General features: G+C 50.1%; 2 protein-coding genes across 6 annotated transcripts in view; one reads left to right on the forward strand and one right to left on the reverse strand.

The window, feature by feature from the left end:
• Positions 1 to 16,130, reverse strand: part of LOC311511211 (neurogranin) — a 62,614-nt gene extending 46,484 nt beyond the window's left edge. The window contains exons 1-5 of one of the 3 annotated variants that reach the window (XM_084611620.1): positions 15,757 to 15,840; positions 14,166 to 14,346; positions 12,736 to 12,806; positions 11,340 to 11,399; positions 9,888 to 10,158 (exon numbers count right to left, since the gene is read on the reverse strand). In XM_084611620.1, the coding sequence (XP_084467746.1) occupies positions 9,997 to 10,158; positions 11,340 to 11,399; positions 12,736 to 12,806; positions 14,166 to 14,319 (447 nt within the window). In that variant the 5' untranslated portion in view covers positions 14,320 to 14,346; positions 15,757 to 15,840 and the 3' untranslated portion in view covers positions 9,888 to 9,996. Of the gene's footprint in view, positions 1 to 9,887; positions 10,159 to 11,339; positions 11,400 to 12,735; positions 12,807 to 14,165; positions 14,347 to 15,756 lie in introns of those variants that run through there. The other 2 variants (XM_084611619.1, XM_084611618.1) reach the window with 2 other exon arrangements.
• Positions 1 to 16,848, forward strand: part of SIAE (sialic acid acetylesterase) — a 56,555-nt gene that overhangs the window by 19,706 nt on the left and 20,001 nt on the right. For 2 of the 3 annotated variants that reach the window (XM_084611610.1, XM_084611611.1), the window contains one exon: positions 7,557 to 7,635. The gene's annotated coding sequence lies outside the window, so the exon portion shown is untranslated. Of the gene's footprint in view, positions 1 to 7,556; positions 7,636 to 16,645; positions 16,775 to 16,848 lie in introns of those variants that run through there. The other variant, XM_084611609.1, reaches the window with a different exon arrangement.

Genomic DNA, 16,848 nt, shown 5'->3' on the forward strand with positions numbered 1-16,848 from the left:
GTGCCGAGGTCAGTAATAAAAAGATTAAATAAGATTGGTCCCAAAACTGATCCTTGAGGAACTCCACTGGTAACCTCCCTCCAGCCTGACAGTTCACCTTTCAGTAGGACCCGTTGTAGTCTCCCCTTTAACCAATTCCTTATCTACCTTTCAATTTTCCTATTGATCCCCATCTTATCCAATTTAACTAATAATTCCCCATGTGGCACGGTATCAAACGCCTTACTGAAATCTAGGTAAATTAGATCCACTGCATTTCCTTTGTCTAAAAAATCTGTTACTTTCTCAAAGAAGGAGATCAGGTTGGTTTGGCACAATCTACCTTTTGTAAAACCATGTTGTGTTTTGTCCCATTTACCATTGACTTCAATGTCCTTAACTACTTTCTCCTTCAAAATTTTTTCCAAGACCTTGCATACTACAGATGTCAAACTAACAGGGCTGTAGTTACCCGGATCACTTTTTTTCCCTTTCTTAAAAATAGAAACTATGTTAGCAATTCTCCAATCATACAGTACAACTCCTGAGTTTACAGATTCATTAAAAATTCTTGCTAATGGGCTTGCAATTTTGGGTGCCAATTCCTTTAATATTCTTGGATGAAGATTATCTGGGCCCCACAATTTAGTCCCATTAAGCTGTTTGAGTTTCGCTTCTACCTCAGATATGGTAATATCTACCTCCATATCCTCATTCTCATTTGTCATGCTACCATTATCCCCAAGATCCTCTTCAGCCTTATTAAAGTCTGAGGCAAAGGATTTGTATAGATATTGGGCCATGCCTAGATTATCCTTGACTTCCACTCCATCCTCAGTGTTTAGCGGTCCCACTTCTTCTTTCTTTGTTTTCTTCTTATTTATATGGCTATAGAACCTTTTACTATTGGTTTTAATTCCCTTTGCAAGGTCCAACTCTACTTGACTTTTAGCCTGTCTCACTTTATCCCTACATGTTCTGACCTCAATAAGGTAGCTTTCCTTACTGATCCCTCCCATCTTCCACTCCCTGTATGCCTTCTGCTTTTTCTTAATCACCTCTCTGAGATGCTTGTTCATCCAGCTTGGTCTACAACTTGTGCCTATGAATTTTTTCCCCTTTCTTGGGATGCAGGCTTCCGATAGCTTCTGCAGCTTTGATTTAAAGTAATCCCAGGCCTCCTCTGCCTTTAGATCCATAAGTTCTTCAGTCCAATCCACTTCCCTAACTAATTTCCTTAATTTTTGAAAGTCAGCCCTTTTGAAATCAAAAACCCTAGTTGCAGATTTATTTTTGTTAATTCTTCCATTTTGAACTGAATTAGCTCATGATCACTTGAACCAAGATTGTTCCCTACAACCATTTCTTCTATGAGGTCCTCACTACTCACCAAAACCAAATCTAAAATGGCATCCCCTCTAGTCGGTTCAGCAACTACCTGATGAAGGAACCCATCAGCTATCGCATCCAGGAAAATCTGAGCCCTATTGTTATTACTAGCATTCGTCCTCCAGTCTATATCTGGGAAGTTAGTCTCCCATGATCATGCAGTTTCCATTAGTATTTACTTCATTAAAAACATTAACGAGGGCTCTATCCATATCCAAATTAGACCCCGGCGGTCTATAGCACACCCCAAGCACTATCCCAGGGGAGGCTCTAATAGTTTTCTTCCCCAATGTGATTTTTGCTAAGACGGACTCTGTCTTATCCATTCCATCGCTTCTTATTTCTTTACATTCTACCTCCTCATTGATCTACAATGCTACTCCACCACCTTTACCTTTATTTCGGTCTTTCCTAAGCAGCACATCCCCTTCAATACCCGTACTCCAGTCGTGACGACTATTCCACCCTGTTTCTGTTCTCCCTAGAATACCCGGTTTCACTTCCTGCAGCAGTAGCTCTAGTTCCTCCATTTTGTTACCTGGGCTCCTCGCATTGGTGTACAAACAGCTTCATTTTTGCTGTTTGGCCTCCCTCACGTTCTTTACCCAATGAGGCACGGTCATTCTACATTCTATTAGACTGGTATCCACACTGTCCTTCCTCCTTATAGCCATTCTCCTACCCACGGCTGTACCCTTTCTTACTTTGTTTTAACTGGCTATTAATCCCATTATCTTCCCCTGCCCTCCCAACCTTCTCTGTCCCTTCCAGGAAGCAGGAAAGGACCAACAAACTAGCCGTGACTAAAGGGAATGGGTCTAATGCAGGTAGAGGCAGTAATAGAGCCAGGTAATCTCCCTCTCAGTCTGAACTCAACACGCAGCATAACTAACCCATGCATGCACCGTCACTGCTCTCTGCCATCCCCGTGGACATCAAAGTACCACTGCTAACAGCAACGGGGGGACATTTGGGGCTGCAGTGTCACCAGTTAATGTGGATGAAACTTAGCTCACCATCACCTTAGTGTGGACCCCAAACCCTAGAGCCTGCGCTTTTCCGGTGGCTGACAGAGATGAGGAGACTTGCCGATGCTCTGCCTGGCCAAAATGGAAATGGTGCTAGTTGGAGGGGAGCATCAGGAGGAAGGCGTAGCGATTATGGGACCTCTGCCTGCACTTGCTACTAGGGGTGCATGTCTGCCTTTGGCCAGCAGTCTTCTGTTTCCTCTCCTCTGATGCAGGAGTGGCTATTAGCGAGACACTGTCCTCCTCCCACCCCACCAGTTGTTTTTGCAGGCATCCAGGCTCTTCTGTGCATTCATGAACCAGAGTCAAGGTGGAGTCAGCAACCTGTGATCAGGCTGGTGCATTGCAGAAAGTGCTCCAGGGCCCAGCTGGGGAATGAGCAGTCTAGCACCCAATGGGCTGAGAGACTGTCTCTTCCTCTGGGTCTTTTCTGGGAATGAAGCTCTGCTGGGCTGGCTTTGCTGCCCACTCTTGAAGGTTATGGTGCAGAACCAGCTGCAAAGCATGCTCAACTGAGAACCTCTGCCTTGCAACATTTGCTGTCCAGTAATCTACCAGAGCCCATGCTGGGTGAGCACAGGGAAAGCTGTTTAACACAGCTTTCAGACAGCTAGCAGGGCAGAACTCACACCTTAGTCATTTAAAATGGCAAGTCTCTAACTGACGGACTAATCATGCTGTTTTGATGTATTTAAAGAGCCCAGAAGCAACAGCAAACAAATGTATAAATAAAAGAACAGTGACCTCATCCTGGCCTGCACTGGGGGAGGAAGTTCCCATGCATCCAGCCAGCAACAGGATTCAGGCTCCTTTCTAGGGCAGAGACAAAGCTAGCAGCAGCGAATTCCACCACTAGTCCTCCCTTCTGTTCCCAGACTAAATCTGTTTTAGGAGAACTTAAACACAAAGCAGGAATTTAAGGGAGGAAAAGCTTAGAATAATGTAGATTGGGGGGGAGGCTCAAGGAGATACTGGAGAGGGAGGAAATCCTAAATTGCAGTAAATCATGCCGGTGCTGGGGCGGTTGTAAGGGCCGAGTTCAAGTGGTTGAGGTGGTGCTAATGCCAAACTGCTCAGCAATTCACTCATGCACAGACTGGAGAATGCTGCTAACTGAAGGTGACACTAAACTGGGAGGAGTGGTAGATACGCTGGAGGGTAGGGATAGGATACAGAGGGACCTAGACAAATTAGAGGATTGGGCCAAAAGAAATCTGATGAGGTTCAACAAGGACAAGTGCAGAGTCCTGCACTTAGGAAGGAAGAATCCCATGCACTGCTACAGACCAGGGACCGAATGGCTCGGCAGCAGTTCTGCAGAAAAGGACCTAGGGGTTACAGTGGACGAGAAGCTGGATACGAGTCAACAGTGTGCCCTTGTTGCCAAGAAGGCCAATGGCATTTTGGGATGTATAAGAAGGGGCATTGCCAGCAGATCGAGGGACGTGATCGTTCCCCTCTATTCGACATTGGTGAGGCCTCATCTGGAGTACTGTGTCCAGTTTTGGGCCCCACACTACAAGAAGGATGTGGAAAAATTGGAAAGAGTCCAGCGGAGGGCAACAAAAATGATTAGGGGTCTGGAACACATGACTTACGAGGAGAGGCTGAGGGAACTGGGATTGTTTAGTCTGCGGAAGAGAAGAATGAGGGGGGATTTGATAGCTGCTTTCAACTACCTGGAAAGGGGGTTCCAAAGAGGATGGATCTAGACTGTTCTCAGTGGTAGCTGATGACAGAACAAGGAGTAATGGTCTCAAGTTGCAGTGGGGGAGGTTTAGGTTGGATATTAGGAAAACCTTTTTCACTAGGAGGGTGGTGAAACACTGGAATGCGTTACCTAGGGAGGTGGTGGAATCTCCTTCCTTAGATATTTTTAAGGTCAGGCTTGACAAAACCCTGGCTGGGATGATTTAGTTGGGGATTGGTCCTGCTTTGAGCAGGGGGTTGGACTAGATGACCTCCTGAGGTCCCTTCCAACCCTGATATTCTATGATTCTAAGGCAGCAGCATTGGAAGAAGCTGGGGGAGAGCCCTTCAGAAACAGCTTTCTCACCGCCCAGCAAATAACATGACAGCAGGCAAACTTAGCAGGCCAGAGTCAGAGTTGCTAGCGGGAGCATTGCCTGTGCTGGAAGAAAGGGAGGGTTACGCCAACTCAGTTCTTCCTCCCTGCTTTTATCGTTTTCCCCCTGCCATCAGCAATGACAGCTGGGGGCTGACAAGCCCTGGCCGTGGGTGTAGCTCCCGTTTAGTTTTCTGTGTTTGGCACCTTTAAATAGTAGGAGACCTGATTCTCTACCAGATCCTACCAGTTCTGCGGTAGTGTAACCCACTGAAGGAAAACTCAGGCTGATTAAGTCTGTCGATCTGCTTGTGGGAGGGTGGGGGTTGGGAGGGGATGCAGGATGGAGGCTTGGGGCCTGTTGGGCCCATCTCTGATACTGTTACATCCACTCACCTCAGTGACAGGAAAGGATTTGCAGTGGAGAAAAGAGACGTCTCAGTGATTCTTTGCTTATATCTACAATAAATTAGACTGTGCGCGCATGCTGTGCCTTTTATGGGCTGTCGGAGGAAGGACGGGCCAGTGGTTAGAGCACTAACCTGGTACTTGGGAGAACGGCCACAGGCTTTAGCTTAGAGCTTCAGAGACTTAGACTCAGCATTACAAAGCCTAACTTTAGGCAACCTGCCTTCTAGTAGAAGTCACAGCCCCAAGATAGGCACCCACGCTCCCTCTGCAACGTACCGGGAGTGAGGCATCGAAGAATGGGATCCACAAGAGCCAGCAAGCTGAGCGTATCGCTGCCTAAACCAGCGAGTAGAAAATGCCAGCGGGAGGAGGGAGGTCTATCTCTGCGCTGGGTTTGCAGCTGCGAACCCTCTCCTGGAGTTAGGGGCTTGAGCCCCTTCTTGAAAAAATCAGACGTAGCGACGGAAGAGCAGGCTGTGCAGTTCTCCCCGAAAAGGCCTTTAGCACGGAGGTTAGAACACTCCCCTCGTCCGGGTGGGCGACCCAGGTTCAATCCCTGCTGATGGCGTTGGAAAAGAGATTTGAACCCACATCTCAGGAGAGTGCCCTGGTCCCTGTGTAATGGGATGTTCTGACGGGGGGCTCCCTCAATCTCTCTTGTTGAAAGAGTTCCATCATGGGTGGTGGGTGAAGCCACCCTTAGGGGAGGCTAGCCTCTGCCACTCCCGCGCAGCCACAGCTACGAGTCCTCTCCCCATCCCCACCTGGAGGAGCCCTGAACACACCCGCCCACGGCAGGAGGAGCCCCGGGCCAGCCGAAGCCCCAAGCTTCCCCACCCCACCTGCCCAGAGGTGCCCCGAGCCACCCCCCAACTAGCCTGAAGGAGCCCCAGGCCAACCGCAGCCATGCCCCAGACCCCAAGCCACTGCGGGGAAAAGTCTCTCACTCTCATCCAAAGATGCTTTTGCTATGCCCCATGCAGGTTCTGGGGCAGCTGAGGCAGCCATATTTGCTACTCAGCTTCCTGGGTTCATCAGTAATCTCTCTGGAGTTCAAGGAGATTACTGATGAACCCAGGAAGTGGAGTAGCATATACAGTCTCTTCAGCCACCCCAAAACCTGCAGGGGCATAATAAAGCAAAAACTTCCCCCCAAAACCCTGCAACCAGGGGTCCGGCAGCAGCAGCAGAGCCAGGGGAGGTAGAGTGTGCCCTGGTCTATTATACCTGTCACCCATGAGTTCCATTTTGTATGAATAATTATGTCCCTGGGGCAGAGACATCATGCGCCTGACTCTGTAACTGACTGGTCAGGACACTCACCTGGGGAGACCCAACGTCAAGACCCTATTCTAGTAACAGCTTCAGCAGGAGAGACTAGGAGAGACCCTCACCTCAGAATATCCCATAGCCCAGTGGCTAGGGCATTCTCCTAAGGCGGGGGATCTGAAACAGGCATCTCCCACGTACCAGGTGAGTGCTTTGACCACTGGGCAAGAGGTAATAAAATAAGGGGGCTGCTGCTGAGGCCTCCTCCAGCGGTGTTTTGTGTAGGGCTCAATCGGTTAGGTGACCTCTGACAACGCCTACCAGATCAGGCAAGGTGGGCAGGGCCATGCTTTGTTTGAGCACCCCACAGGGGCTTAGCTGTGAGATAGGCTCCAGGCATCAGGACTTAGGCACCTGTGCATATGCTCACTGACAGAAACTCTTCAGGTTAGGGGGCAGCTGAGCATGGACTTAGGCACCTAAATCCCTTTGTAGATCTAGCCCTTCCTGTGGAACTTTGAGTTAGACCCAGATCCTCAAAGGTACTTGGGCACCTAATTCCTACTGATTCCAATAGGAGCCCATGTAGCTTTGAGGATCCAGGCCATGGTCCCTCTGTGCCTTAGTTCTCCATCTGTACAATGGGAATAATAGCACTTCCCCTGCCTCAAAGGGCTGTGGGAGGATAAATACATTAGAGTTTGTGAGGTGCTCAAATACTACGGGAATGGAGAGCGTCTATGTACCAGAGAGAGATTCTCCACAGCCTTGCATGAGTGAGGAATCCTGGGTTGGTAGCATTTTACACCACTGAATGACTACCCAAGGAGCAAGGCAAGAGGAATCAGGCCTGCTCATTCTACTTGCACATACACTAGTGAAAACCAGGAGTGACCCCATTGAATTCAATGCAGCTTTGTTCACCATCTCCCGTACCGAAGCCTTAGACCTAAAGACTCAATGCTATGGCTTAACTTTCAGTGGTTGGGGTATGTTTTTTCCAGCATTCATGTTGAGTGGTACAATAATTAAGATTGAACTTAGTTTAGTACATTGAAACATTTAATTTTATCAATCAAGTGCTAAGTTCACTCACATGAATGGATGCCCCTTTGGCATTTCACTGAAACAAAGCAGCCATGTGTTACCCAGCACATCCAAACAAGATGGGTAGAAGTTACTTTGAGATTGTAAAATATGTTAACTGCAGCACCACAGTGCCTTGCCCCTCGTCCCCCCGCCCCCCCACCAGCATATAGATGGGGTTTGTAATGATAGCAGATGTCACATCCCTCGTTCAAGCAGGGATCTGTACTAAATTGTGACAACCTCAAGGGATACAAGAAAACTAAAAATAGATCATTAAATATAATCTAGAGATGTGCACATTTACATATCTTTTCTTCCTCCTTCAGACGCTCCGGCAGGGACTTTCAAGACAATCGCACGAGCATTCTTATCCTAAAAAGTTGAGCAATGAGTAAGACGTCTCAGGTGAGCCATTATAATAACTGCAGGGACCTTGGGAAATAACACCCAATTATTGGGGCCAATTTATTAAGTTTTCATTAAAAAGTGTCTTGATCCCAACTGATGAGATAATCCTCCACCCCAGGAAGGGGGGAGGCTGGCAGGGAGCTTTTGTTCTTCAATCACTACTTTCCGTTTTGTGTTACAATATTTCTAAACTATTGATTCAAGACAAAGTAACAGCCTCAGTGCTGAATTCTGTCAGGTTCTGTCCCAACAGAAGAGTTGCCTTAAAAAAATAAATAAACCTAAGTTTAGTGCTTAAGAAGAATACTAGAATAAACAGAATTTAGCCATCAGCCTAGCATGCCAGTTAAACCTCTAATACCTGGACTGAGATTGACCCAATCAATTCACAAAGGGACCCAAAGAGCTATACATTATCAGCTGTGCTCACCTGGCCTGGATTCAGACTAGTGAGCTAGAACAGAAAGGACGTTGACCTGACCCCTGCTTCTCACATGCTGGGCAGGTGCCGTGCAAACTGGGTGCAAAATGCCAACATTCCACTGGGTAACATTTCATACCCGCTTTGTACACAGGTTAAGTGACAACACAAGGGCTAAGAAGTGCAGAATCAAGCCTGTGTATGGCATTACCAGTCCTGAATCTTCCCAGTCCTCACAAATATTGAATACAGTCTTTTGTTCTTGATTTTCTTCATTGTTTTCCCAGGCATAAAACTAACAATATGTTGTACTTTTAAAGCATCTTTTCAACCAGGAATATCGAGCTACTTTACAAATAGAGTTTAATTGCCTAGAGCCCCCCACTACGAAGGCGGCAAAATTATCCCTAGTTTACCAATGTGGCGCATGGTGTGGGATCCATGAAGGTACTTAGGTGCCTAAACCTCACATTTAGGCTCCTAAATCCAGTTTTAGCTTCACTGCAATCCACAACACTCCCCTGAACCCCTGTAGATGCCTAAACTCACTCAGCACCTAACTTTGCAGAGTCAAAGCTCCTTGGGAGCCTGTGTTTCTGCCCATGAACATGGGCACTGCTGCCTCTCTCTAGGTTTCATGGATACCTACCTCATGCCTAAGCCCCAGAGCGATTCACAAAGAACAAGAAGATAGGCATCCAGCCACCTAAGTCACGTGTGGGGTCCAATCCAGTAGGCGTATTCAGAGGCCACCTACTGGATCAGTCCCATTCAAAATCTGGCCGAGGGAGGAGCAGCAGCCCCCCTTGTCACTCTGAACCCACTGGTTCAGGCACTCACCTGGGATGTGGGAGACTGAGGTTCTGCCAGAGGGAGAGAAGGGAGACCTCTGTTCAAATCCTGCCTCTCAGGAGAGTGCTCTAACCCAGTGGTCTCCAAACTTTTTGGATCGCGCACCCTAAGGGCCAGTTGTAGGGAAGCAAACAAAGACCTCAGGGTGCCGCTGAAGATGGAGCAGGGAGAGCCGAGCTGCCACCGGCGTGCCGCCGAAGAATCAAAGGTCCAGAAGCACTGCTGCCACCATTCCAGCAGCACTCCTTCAGCGGTGCTCCTCCTGCCGCACACCTCCAGGGATGGTCTTGACACCCCACTTTGGAGACCACTGCTCTAACCACTGAGCTATGGGATATTCGGATGCGGGGCTCCCCCACTCTCTCCTGCTGAAGCTGTTGCACTCTGGATAAATAATGAAAGAGTGAGTACAGCAGGGGGACTGGACTTGGGATCTCCCACCTCCTAGATGGAAGCCCAAATCACTGGAGGACAGTCATTCCCACTCAGTCTCTCTTGCCCAATGACTGTTCTGCTGTGGACAAATACTGAGTCATCAGGCCAGAGGGAGACCGAATCCATTGTCCAGCCCAGTCTTTGGAGGCGGAAGACCCCAGGTCTAGTCCCTGTGCTCTAGACCTGAGGACGGAGGGCAAGAGCACACCTGGAGAAGGTGGAGCAGAGCAGAAGTGACGGGATGCAGAACACATCTTTGGTGTTTGCTCCCCTAGCCCCCTTCCCATTCTGTCATCCTTTGGGGACAGTTTGGAAACAGTGACCCTGACACGCAGCCAATAAATGACATGCTTCAGGCAATGGACTTTTTGCTTTTAGAACTAACATTTGCAGAAAGTCAGTTCTCTGTGGCTTACCAGATCACAGCCAACTTGCTAGAGAAGTTCAATGTTTACCCATCCAAAGAGTCTGTGCCGATGACAGACTGAGCGAACAGCTCTGCAAACAGACTCAAAAAAATTAATCACACAGTGCTCAGGTGCATTTTGAAAATGTGATGTTTATTAAACAAAAATAAACCTACTGACAAACAAGCCATTCATTCACCTGCATCTAGGCTGGAAATCATGACACTGGCAGGTCTAATGACATTAGATTTCTTCCATGGGGTTTGTTGCATCCTGACCTAGTTCTTTCAGTCTCCTCACTGTCTCTCTTACCCTGTATCCCTTGTAGACAGCCTGGATTTTTGTGGCAGCTTTATCTTCTATTTCTTGGGTGGTTGTTTCATAGAGGCCAAGTTTGTCAAGCTCCTTCATTAAAAAAATAGAACCACAGAGGAAATGGCTTCGTAAACAGCTGACAGGCTGATCATTTTCTTGTAGTAAAAACGAATGCCTAAATTACAGTAAATCTGCATAATGTGCAGCCACTGAAAACTGCTGCTTCCCAAAGGCATTTTGGAAGCTGTGTGTGAACCAAAGGTTGAGAGGGAAACTAAATGTGTTTTGTCATCTTTATGTTGTTTTTTTTTAACAACAAATCTAATCATTGGTGGGGTTGTTTTTAGGGCCAAATCTTGAAGCCCTTACTTAGGCAGAACTTTCTGTGACTCATTGGGAGTCTTGTCTGGGTAAGAACATCGTGATTTGGTCCTTATTTAAATACCAACTGCTCATCTCAGAGTTTCCAGAACACGAAGCTCCCTTCTGTGGGAGACTAACAGTGCCATTAAACTATCAGCATTTGCCAAGAGTTACTACTTGGTGGTGTGTGATACGATAGTTATTTCCTGTTAAGTAGGGGGGGAAATGGTGGCCTTTCATTCCCAGGGAGTGATAACTGTTGGCAAATGTTGATTTTTAAAAATGATGAGCACTGGAAGCCTGCGCCATACAATCAAGCATGGAAGAGACTGAGTTACTAGACAGAGAGAGAGAGAGAGAGAGAGAAAGAGAGACCCATTTCCAGTGGAAGATACAAATCAGGCTCCCCTACCTCAAACAAGGTGCCCCAGCTGGGAATGATGGAGAGGAGGAAGTCAAGTACGACACCAAGTTGCAGTCAGAGCATCATATTAGCTAATTAGCTGGGGGAAATGATTTCATTAGCTCAGTGATCTAGAAACTAAAATCCAAAATGGGGAAGGAGGGACACAGAGCCTCACAACAAAGGCAAATTCTCTGCAGATAGGAATGAACTGCTTTATAAATGCTAATGGAACAAACACATCCGGGGTGAAACTCTACTGAAAAGTCACCCCAGGGCTGAATCTGACTCCACACTCTTTGGGAAATCACATTGAACAATAGAAAGGGGAGGATCCTAAGCGAGCTGGGACAAAAGGCCTTGATTTTCTCTCTTCAGATTATTTGGAGAGAGATGCCCTGGAACTGACGGAGCACTTCCAGCTCCTGCTTAGCCATCTGGACATGGACACAAGGTGCAGCTCCAGCAGAGTCAAAATCCAGGCAGGCCTTGGGAGATTACTTACGGGCTCCATGGCTGAATCTTTCATCGACTCCTTCCCCTCTTCTTGCAAAGATGCAGCCTCCTGTAAGAAGAACAGAAAAAAAAATAAAGGTTCAACCAACCTTTACTTCACAATAGGAAAGAGCTCCAGTCCGAGCCCTGGGCTACGCCCTGTGGGGAGGGCAAAGCGATCGAAGTGATGCAACTTCAGCTATGTGAATAATGTAGCTGAAGTCAATGTTCTTAGATCGACTTACCGTGGTGTCTCCAACGCAGTGAGTCGGCTGCTGCCGCTCCCCCGTCCACTCTGCCTGCGCCTCTTGCAGCGCCGGAGTACAGCAGTCGATGGGCGCGCGCTCTGGGACGATTTATCATGTCTAGACTCGACGCGATAAATCAGTCCCCGCTGGATCGATCGCTGCCCAGAGTCGACAGGGGAGCGGCAGCAGCCGACTCACCATGGTGGAGACACCATGGTAAGTCGATCTAAGTACGTCAACTTCAGCTACATTATTCACGTAGCTGAAGTTGCATAACTTAGATCGATTTCCCCCCCCCCCCCCCGCAGTGTAGACCAGGGCTAAGTCTCCTTGCAGACTGCTCCAGAACATGGATCCCAAATGGAAATTCAGTTTCTCCCCATCTGTGAGAGTCTGTAATTTCCCTGGTCCCATTTCTCAGTTTAAGCACCAGCTCAACTTCCATGAATGGGGATGCGCAGAGCTGAAGACTGGATTTCAAAAGGCATCTGGTTACCATTATTGTTAACTGTTTTAACAGCACCCAAGAGTGGGTAAAAGATCCACCAGCACACATAAGAGAAGACCCCTGCTCTGAGGAGTTTAGTGACTTAATTTTTAAGTTAGCAGTGAGTGCAAGTGAAGCTAAAACCTTGAACCCTATCTCCCCTGTTCAACATATACATTAGATCCCATGTCCAGATCATTTCTAGACACAGTATAGGGCATCACCACTATGTACAACATAGCGGAATATTGCTTGTATCATGGTCACTGCTTAGCTCAGTCTCTGCCCTGGAGGGGAGCTTGGGTGATATACGTTGCATCAAAACTGCCTTGTTCAGAGCCCTGAGAAGACAGAAGTCATGTTGCTGGATACGGCTCATCAGCATGGGGGGCATCTTTCTTACTTTGTGCTCCTGTTTATTCAGAGGACAAACTTAGAAGTGGCGAGACAGGTTAAGAACCTTGGCATTGTTTCTCACCAAGCCCGTTCCATGGAAGCCACATCTTGTCCATAGCATATAAGTACCTTATCCTACCACGCTCCTCAGATGTGCAGAATAATCACGACGGCAACATTCTAACTGAGGTTCAAAAGCATTTGGTGAGATTTTGCTTTTTAGTCCTGTGCACTGCAGGAAGACGAGACCCCTTAGAGCAGCAATCCCAGCCTACCTCAAAAGCTTTGTTGTTGTAGAATCTGTCATCTAGTTTAGCCCCCCATTCTGCTGGGTCAAACTTGGTTTCTGAAAATAAATACCAACATTCATCATATCAATGTCAAGCTATTAATTAAGACAGGAAGTTCCCCAGTCAAGTTGCACTCACTCAGCGGGGTGGCAGCAGGATGACAGAAGAATGAAGATGACAGATTGAAAATAGAGACAGCCTTGGCTGTGAGAAAAAGAAATGCTATTTTCTACACTGCCACTAGGAGAGGGTAAAGGCCATGCCGGTTAAGGAATATCAAGCAACCATGGTTCTAGGAACAGTCCCATGACAGCAGGGGAGCAAAAAGCCACTGTAGCATCTAACATCTAGGGACAGAGCCACAATTAAAGCCACAACAGGCTGGCAAGGCTGTGATCAGATAGGTGTGTGCATGGCATGCAGCAGCTTGAACAATTCACTAGTGCCTGTCATGGCCATGCTTCCTCTCACGAGGCAATGCGAGGTGACCCAAGAAAATTGCATCACTGCACGTCCAAGTGGGACCAACATGCCCAGGAACAGCTATACCTGCAGCAGCAAGCCAATTAATCTCAGGGCCAGTGGGGGACCCTCATCCCAAATTCATGGGGATCTCCTTACAGCCCTGAGGTGTGGATCTGACCTCCCAAATGGGAGGAGGAAGTTGATTACCTTACACTGAGGGATGTGCATTCCCTGCTGTCAAGCTTTTCTTGTGCAATAACCACACAAAAGCCTCTTACCCCTGTATTGTAATTTATTCTACATTAAAAAACTATTAGGTGGAAACCATAGTGAGACTGAGTAGTTTTGAGCCTGAATGTTCATCATCCCATAACCCAACATATTCAGAAAATTAGATTGCTTCCTCAAGCCTACCATTTTCTAAAGGGTTACAGAGAACGTCAGCTATAAGCTAATGAGTTAAGAAAGGCTGTGTAGCAGGAAGAAAAAGGAATTATGAAGGAGGGAGAGAAATACAACAAGCTTTAAATGGGAAAATGCAATAAAGAAAATGGGTTCAGAGATCTATGATGCACAAAGAGTAGGGAAACCTATGAAACAGTCATTCACATTTGTGTAGTAATTAATATTAACAGCCATTAAGGGAGCCATGTCATCCATAGGGAGATCTGACATTCCTTCCAGCTAAGAGCAATATGTACACACAGAAGAGGAGATACAAATACAGCAGTTCTCAATGACATTACCAACTCAGAGAACCTTGTCATTTTAGCACTGTAACACCCATTAGGAAGGAATTTTTAAATCTCCATTTTAGGAACTGGGAAAACAGAGATGTTGAACTTAAGTACCCCAAGTCACACAGTGAGAATAGAATTCAATTCTCTGGACTCAGCCCTGTGCTAGAACTTTCTTTTATAAGCAAAATTCCTCATTTACTTTACACTCACTTTCTCTTTTATCCAGCAGCTCTTCAAAATAGTTGGCTGCAAAGGCTGGTATATCTTCAGGCTGCTCCCTCAAAACTTCTCTGGCTAGTCCTTCTAGCAGATTTGCAAATCCCGGTGGAATGCGGTGATGGGTGTTTGAGAATGGTATAGACATGGTGTCGGAACAGGCCTTCTATGGCACCTGCAGTTCCATTTAAAGAGCATGGGCTAGTTACTTCTCGCCTGGGTCCAGCATTCATAATTCATTGCTATTTGCTCAAATACAATGTAGTGTTCAGAGAGCTAGCAAATGGTGTAGTTAAGGTTATGGAAATCACACCTCCCCCAGCGTATGCCCCTCAATAAAGTGTGAATATGAATGCCCACACAGGCTCTTTATTTCTAACGTTATTAAACACAGGCAGTTTATTTTTTTACCCTCTTAAAAATAACAATTTTGGGGGTTTAAATTTGTAGAACTCACCATTATGCTCACGACTTTAATTACCAGGCAAGTCAGGGAATGAAGGAGTTAAGGTATCAGTTCAATCTCATTGCATATACATATTTTCAGACATGCTAGATTCTGCTTTCCCTTTTCACAGGCACAATTTGTATTTGCAGTGGGATTGTAGGAGCAAAGCTGATTTTTAACCTCTAATTACCGAATTAGCACAGTCAGGCAGCTGGATGTATAAGTACTCAGCGTTGCATTTAACGGTGCAAATTCTGTGGGTGCAACTTGTGCCTGCACAACAAATCCTGCATCTTGGCAAGGGGCTAGAGTAGATGACCCTTGCGATCCCTCCTAACCCTATGGCCGCAGGAGGAGTCTATGAGTGTGGCCACCCTTCAGAAAGTGCACCCAGACTAGCTGGAAGGCAGAAGTGGGTCCGTGCCAGCACCTCCCACTCTCTTCCTTTCGGGAAACGGGGTTTCAGTTCAGGCAGCTGGATCAGGTTTCCCAACTGGGCTAGCAGCGGGAGCTGGTTCTGAGCAGGTCATGGAGCTGCTCTTCGTAGCCGAGTGCCTCTGGGGTAGCTGCCTGCGGGCATGGGGCCTATGGCTCCCAGATTTCCAGCCAGCTTCAGGCAGCCGCAGTGGGGCCCTTTTAGCAGTGATGCTGTGGCTGGCAAAGGGCAGGGAGCCCCAGGGAGAAGAGGAGAAAGTTCCTGCCAGGAAGGTGCTGGCTGCACCCAGCACGAAGTGTGTGTGTGGGGAGTCCTGGGGTCCCCAGCTGCACCCCACACCCGGCCCGGTGTGGGGAGGAGGGGGAGTCCCGGGGGGGGTCCCCAGCTGCACCCCACGCCTGGCCCGGTGTGTGTGGGGGGGAGTCCCGGGGGGGTCCCTAGCTGCACCCCACTCCTGGCCCAGTGTGTGTGTGGGGGGAAGTCCCGGGGGGGCTCCCGAGCTGCACCCCACGCCCGGCCCGGTGGGGGGGAGGAGGCCGGGGGGGGTCCCGAGCTGCACCCCACGCCCGGCCCGGTGGGGGAGGAGGAGGCCGGGGGGGGTCCCTAGCTTCACCCCACGCCCGGCCCGGTGGGGGAGGAGGAGGCGGGGGGGGGGCCCGGCCCGGGTCACTAACGGCCGCGGCCCCCGGGCGGGCTCTTACCCCTCCGCAGCTGCGCTCGGCCGCTTCGTGGACGCTCCTGTTGCCTGGCAACAAGACCCCGCCCCTCCCGCCGGCTTGGGCGGGTGCCGGGAAGGGACAAACGCGAAGCATCACCCTGGCCCCGCCCATCTCCCTGTAGGCTCCGCCCCCGGCCCCAGCTGGGGCCCGCTTTGCCCGTGCCGGGCCGTGGGCAGTGGAGAGCCCGGGGGCGCCCGGCTGCAGTGACCCACCCGGGCGGGGGAGCGCGTTTGGCTCCCGCTCGGAGCATGAGGCCTCGGCCCAGAACCAGCCAGGCAGGGCCCGAGCCCGAGCTCCAGCCTCTGTCCAGGAGCGGCGCGCCCCCGCCCCGGCTCCCTCCCGCGGGCACGAGCCGCCCGCCCCCGCCCCCCTCCCGCGGGCACGAGCCGCCCGCCCGCTCCCGCCCCCTGCTCGGCTCCCTCCCGCGGGCACGAGCCGCCCGCTCCCGCCCCCCGGCTCCCTCCCGCGGGCACGAGCCTCCCGCCCGCCCCCGGCTCCCTCCCGCGGGCACGAGCCGCCCGCCCGCTCCCGCCCCCGGCTCCCTCCCGCGGGCACGAGCCTCCCGCCCGCCCCCGGCTCCCTCCCGCGGGCACGAGCCGCCCGCCCGCTCCCGCCCCCGGCTCCCTCCCGCGGGCACGAGCCGCCCGCCCGCTCCCGCCCCCGGCTCCCTCCCGCGGGCACGAGCCGCCCGCCCGCTCCCGCCCCCGGCTCCCTCCCGCGGGCACGAGCCGCCCGCTCCCGCCCCCCGGCTCCCTCCCGCGGGCACGAGCCGCCCGCCCGCTCCCGCCCCCGGCTCCCTCCCGCGGGCACGAGCCGCCCGCTCCCGCCCCCCGGCTCCCTCCCGTGGGCACGAGCCGCCCGCCCCCGGCTCCCTCCCGCGGGCACGAGCCGCCCGCCCCCGCCCCCGGGGTTGCCAGTTGCGGTGGGATGTATTCCTGGAGAGTTCATGCCGTGACAGTCTGTTAATTCAAGATGAATGTTTAATTCCTGGAGACTCCAGGTCAGTCCTGGGGGTTGGCCGCCCTAGGCCTCGCCTGGCTCTTTGGGCCCCGGGCTGGCATCAGAGCTAGGGAC

Source organism: Lepidochelys olivacea (genome assembly GCF_965140295.1).
Source record: "Lepidochelys olivacea isolate rLepOli2 genome assembly, chromosome: 22".
NCBI lineage: Eukaryota > Metazoa > Chordata > Testudines > Cheloniidae > Lepidochelys > Lepidochelys olivacea.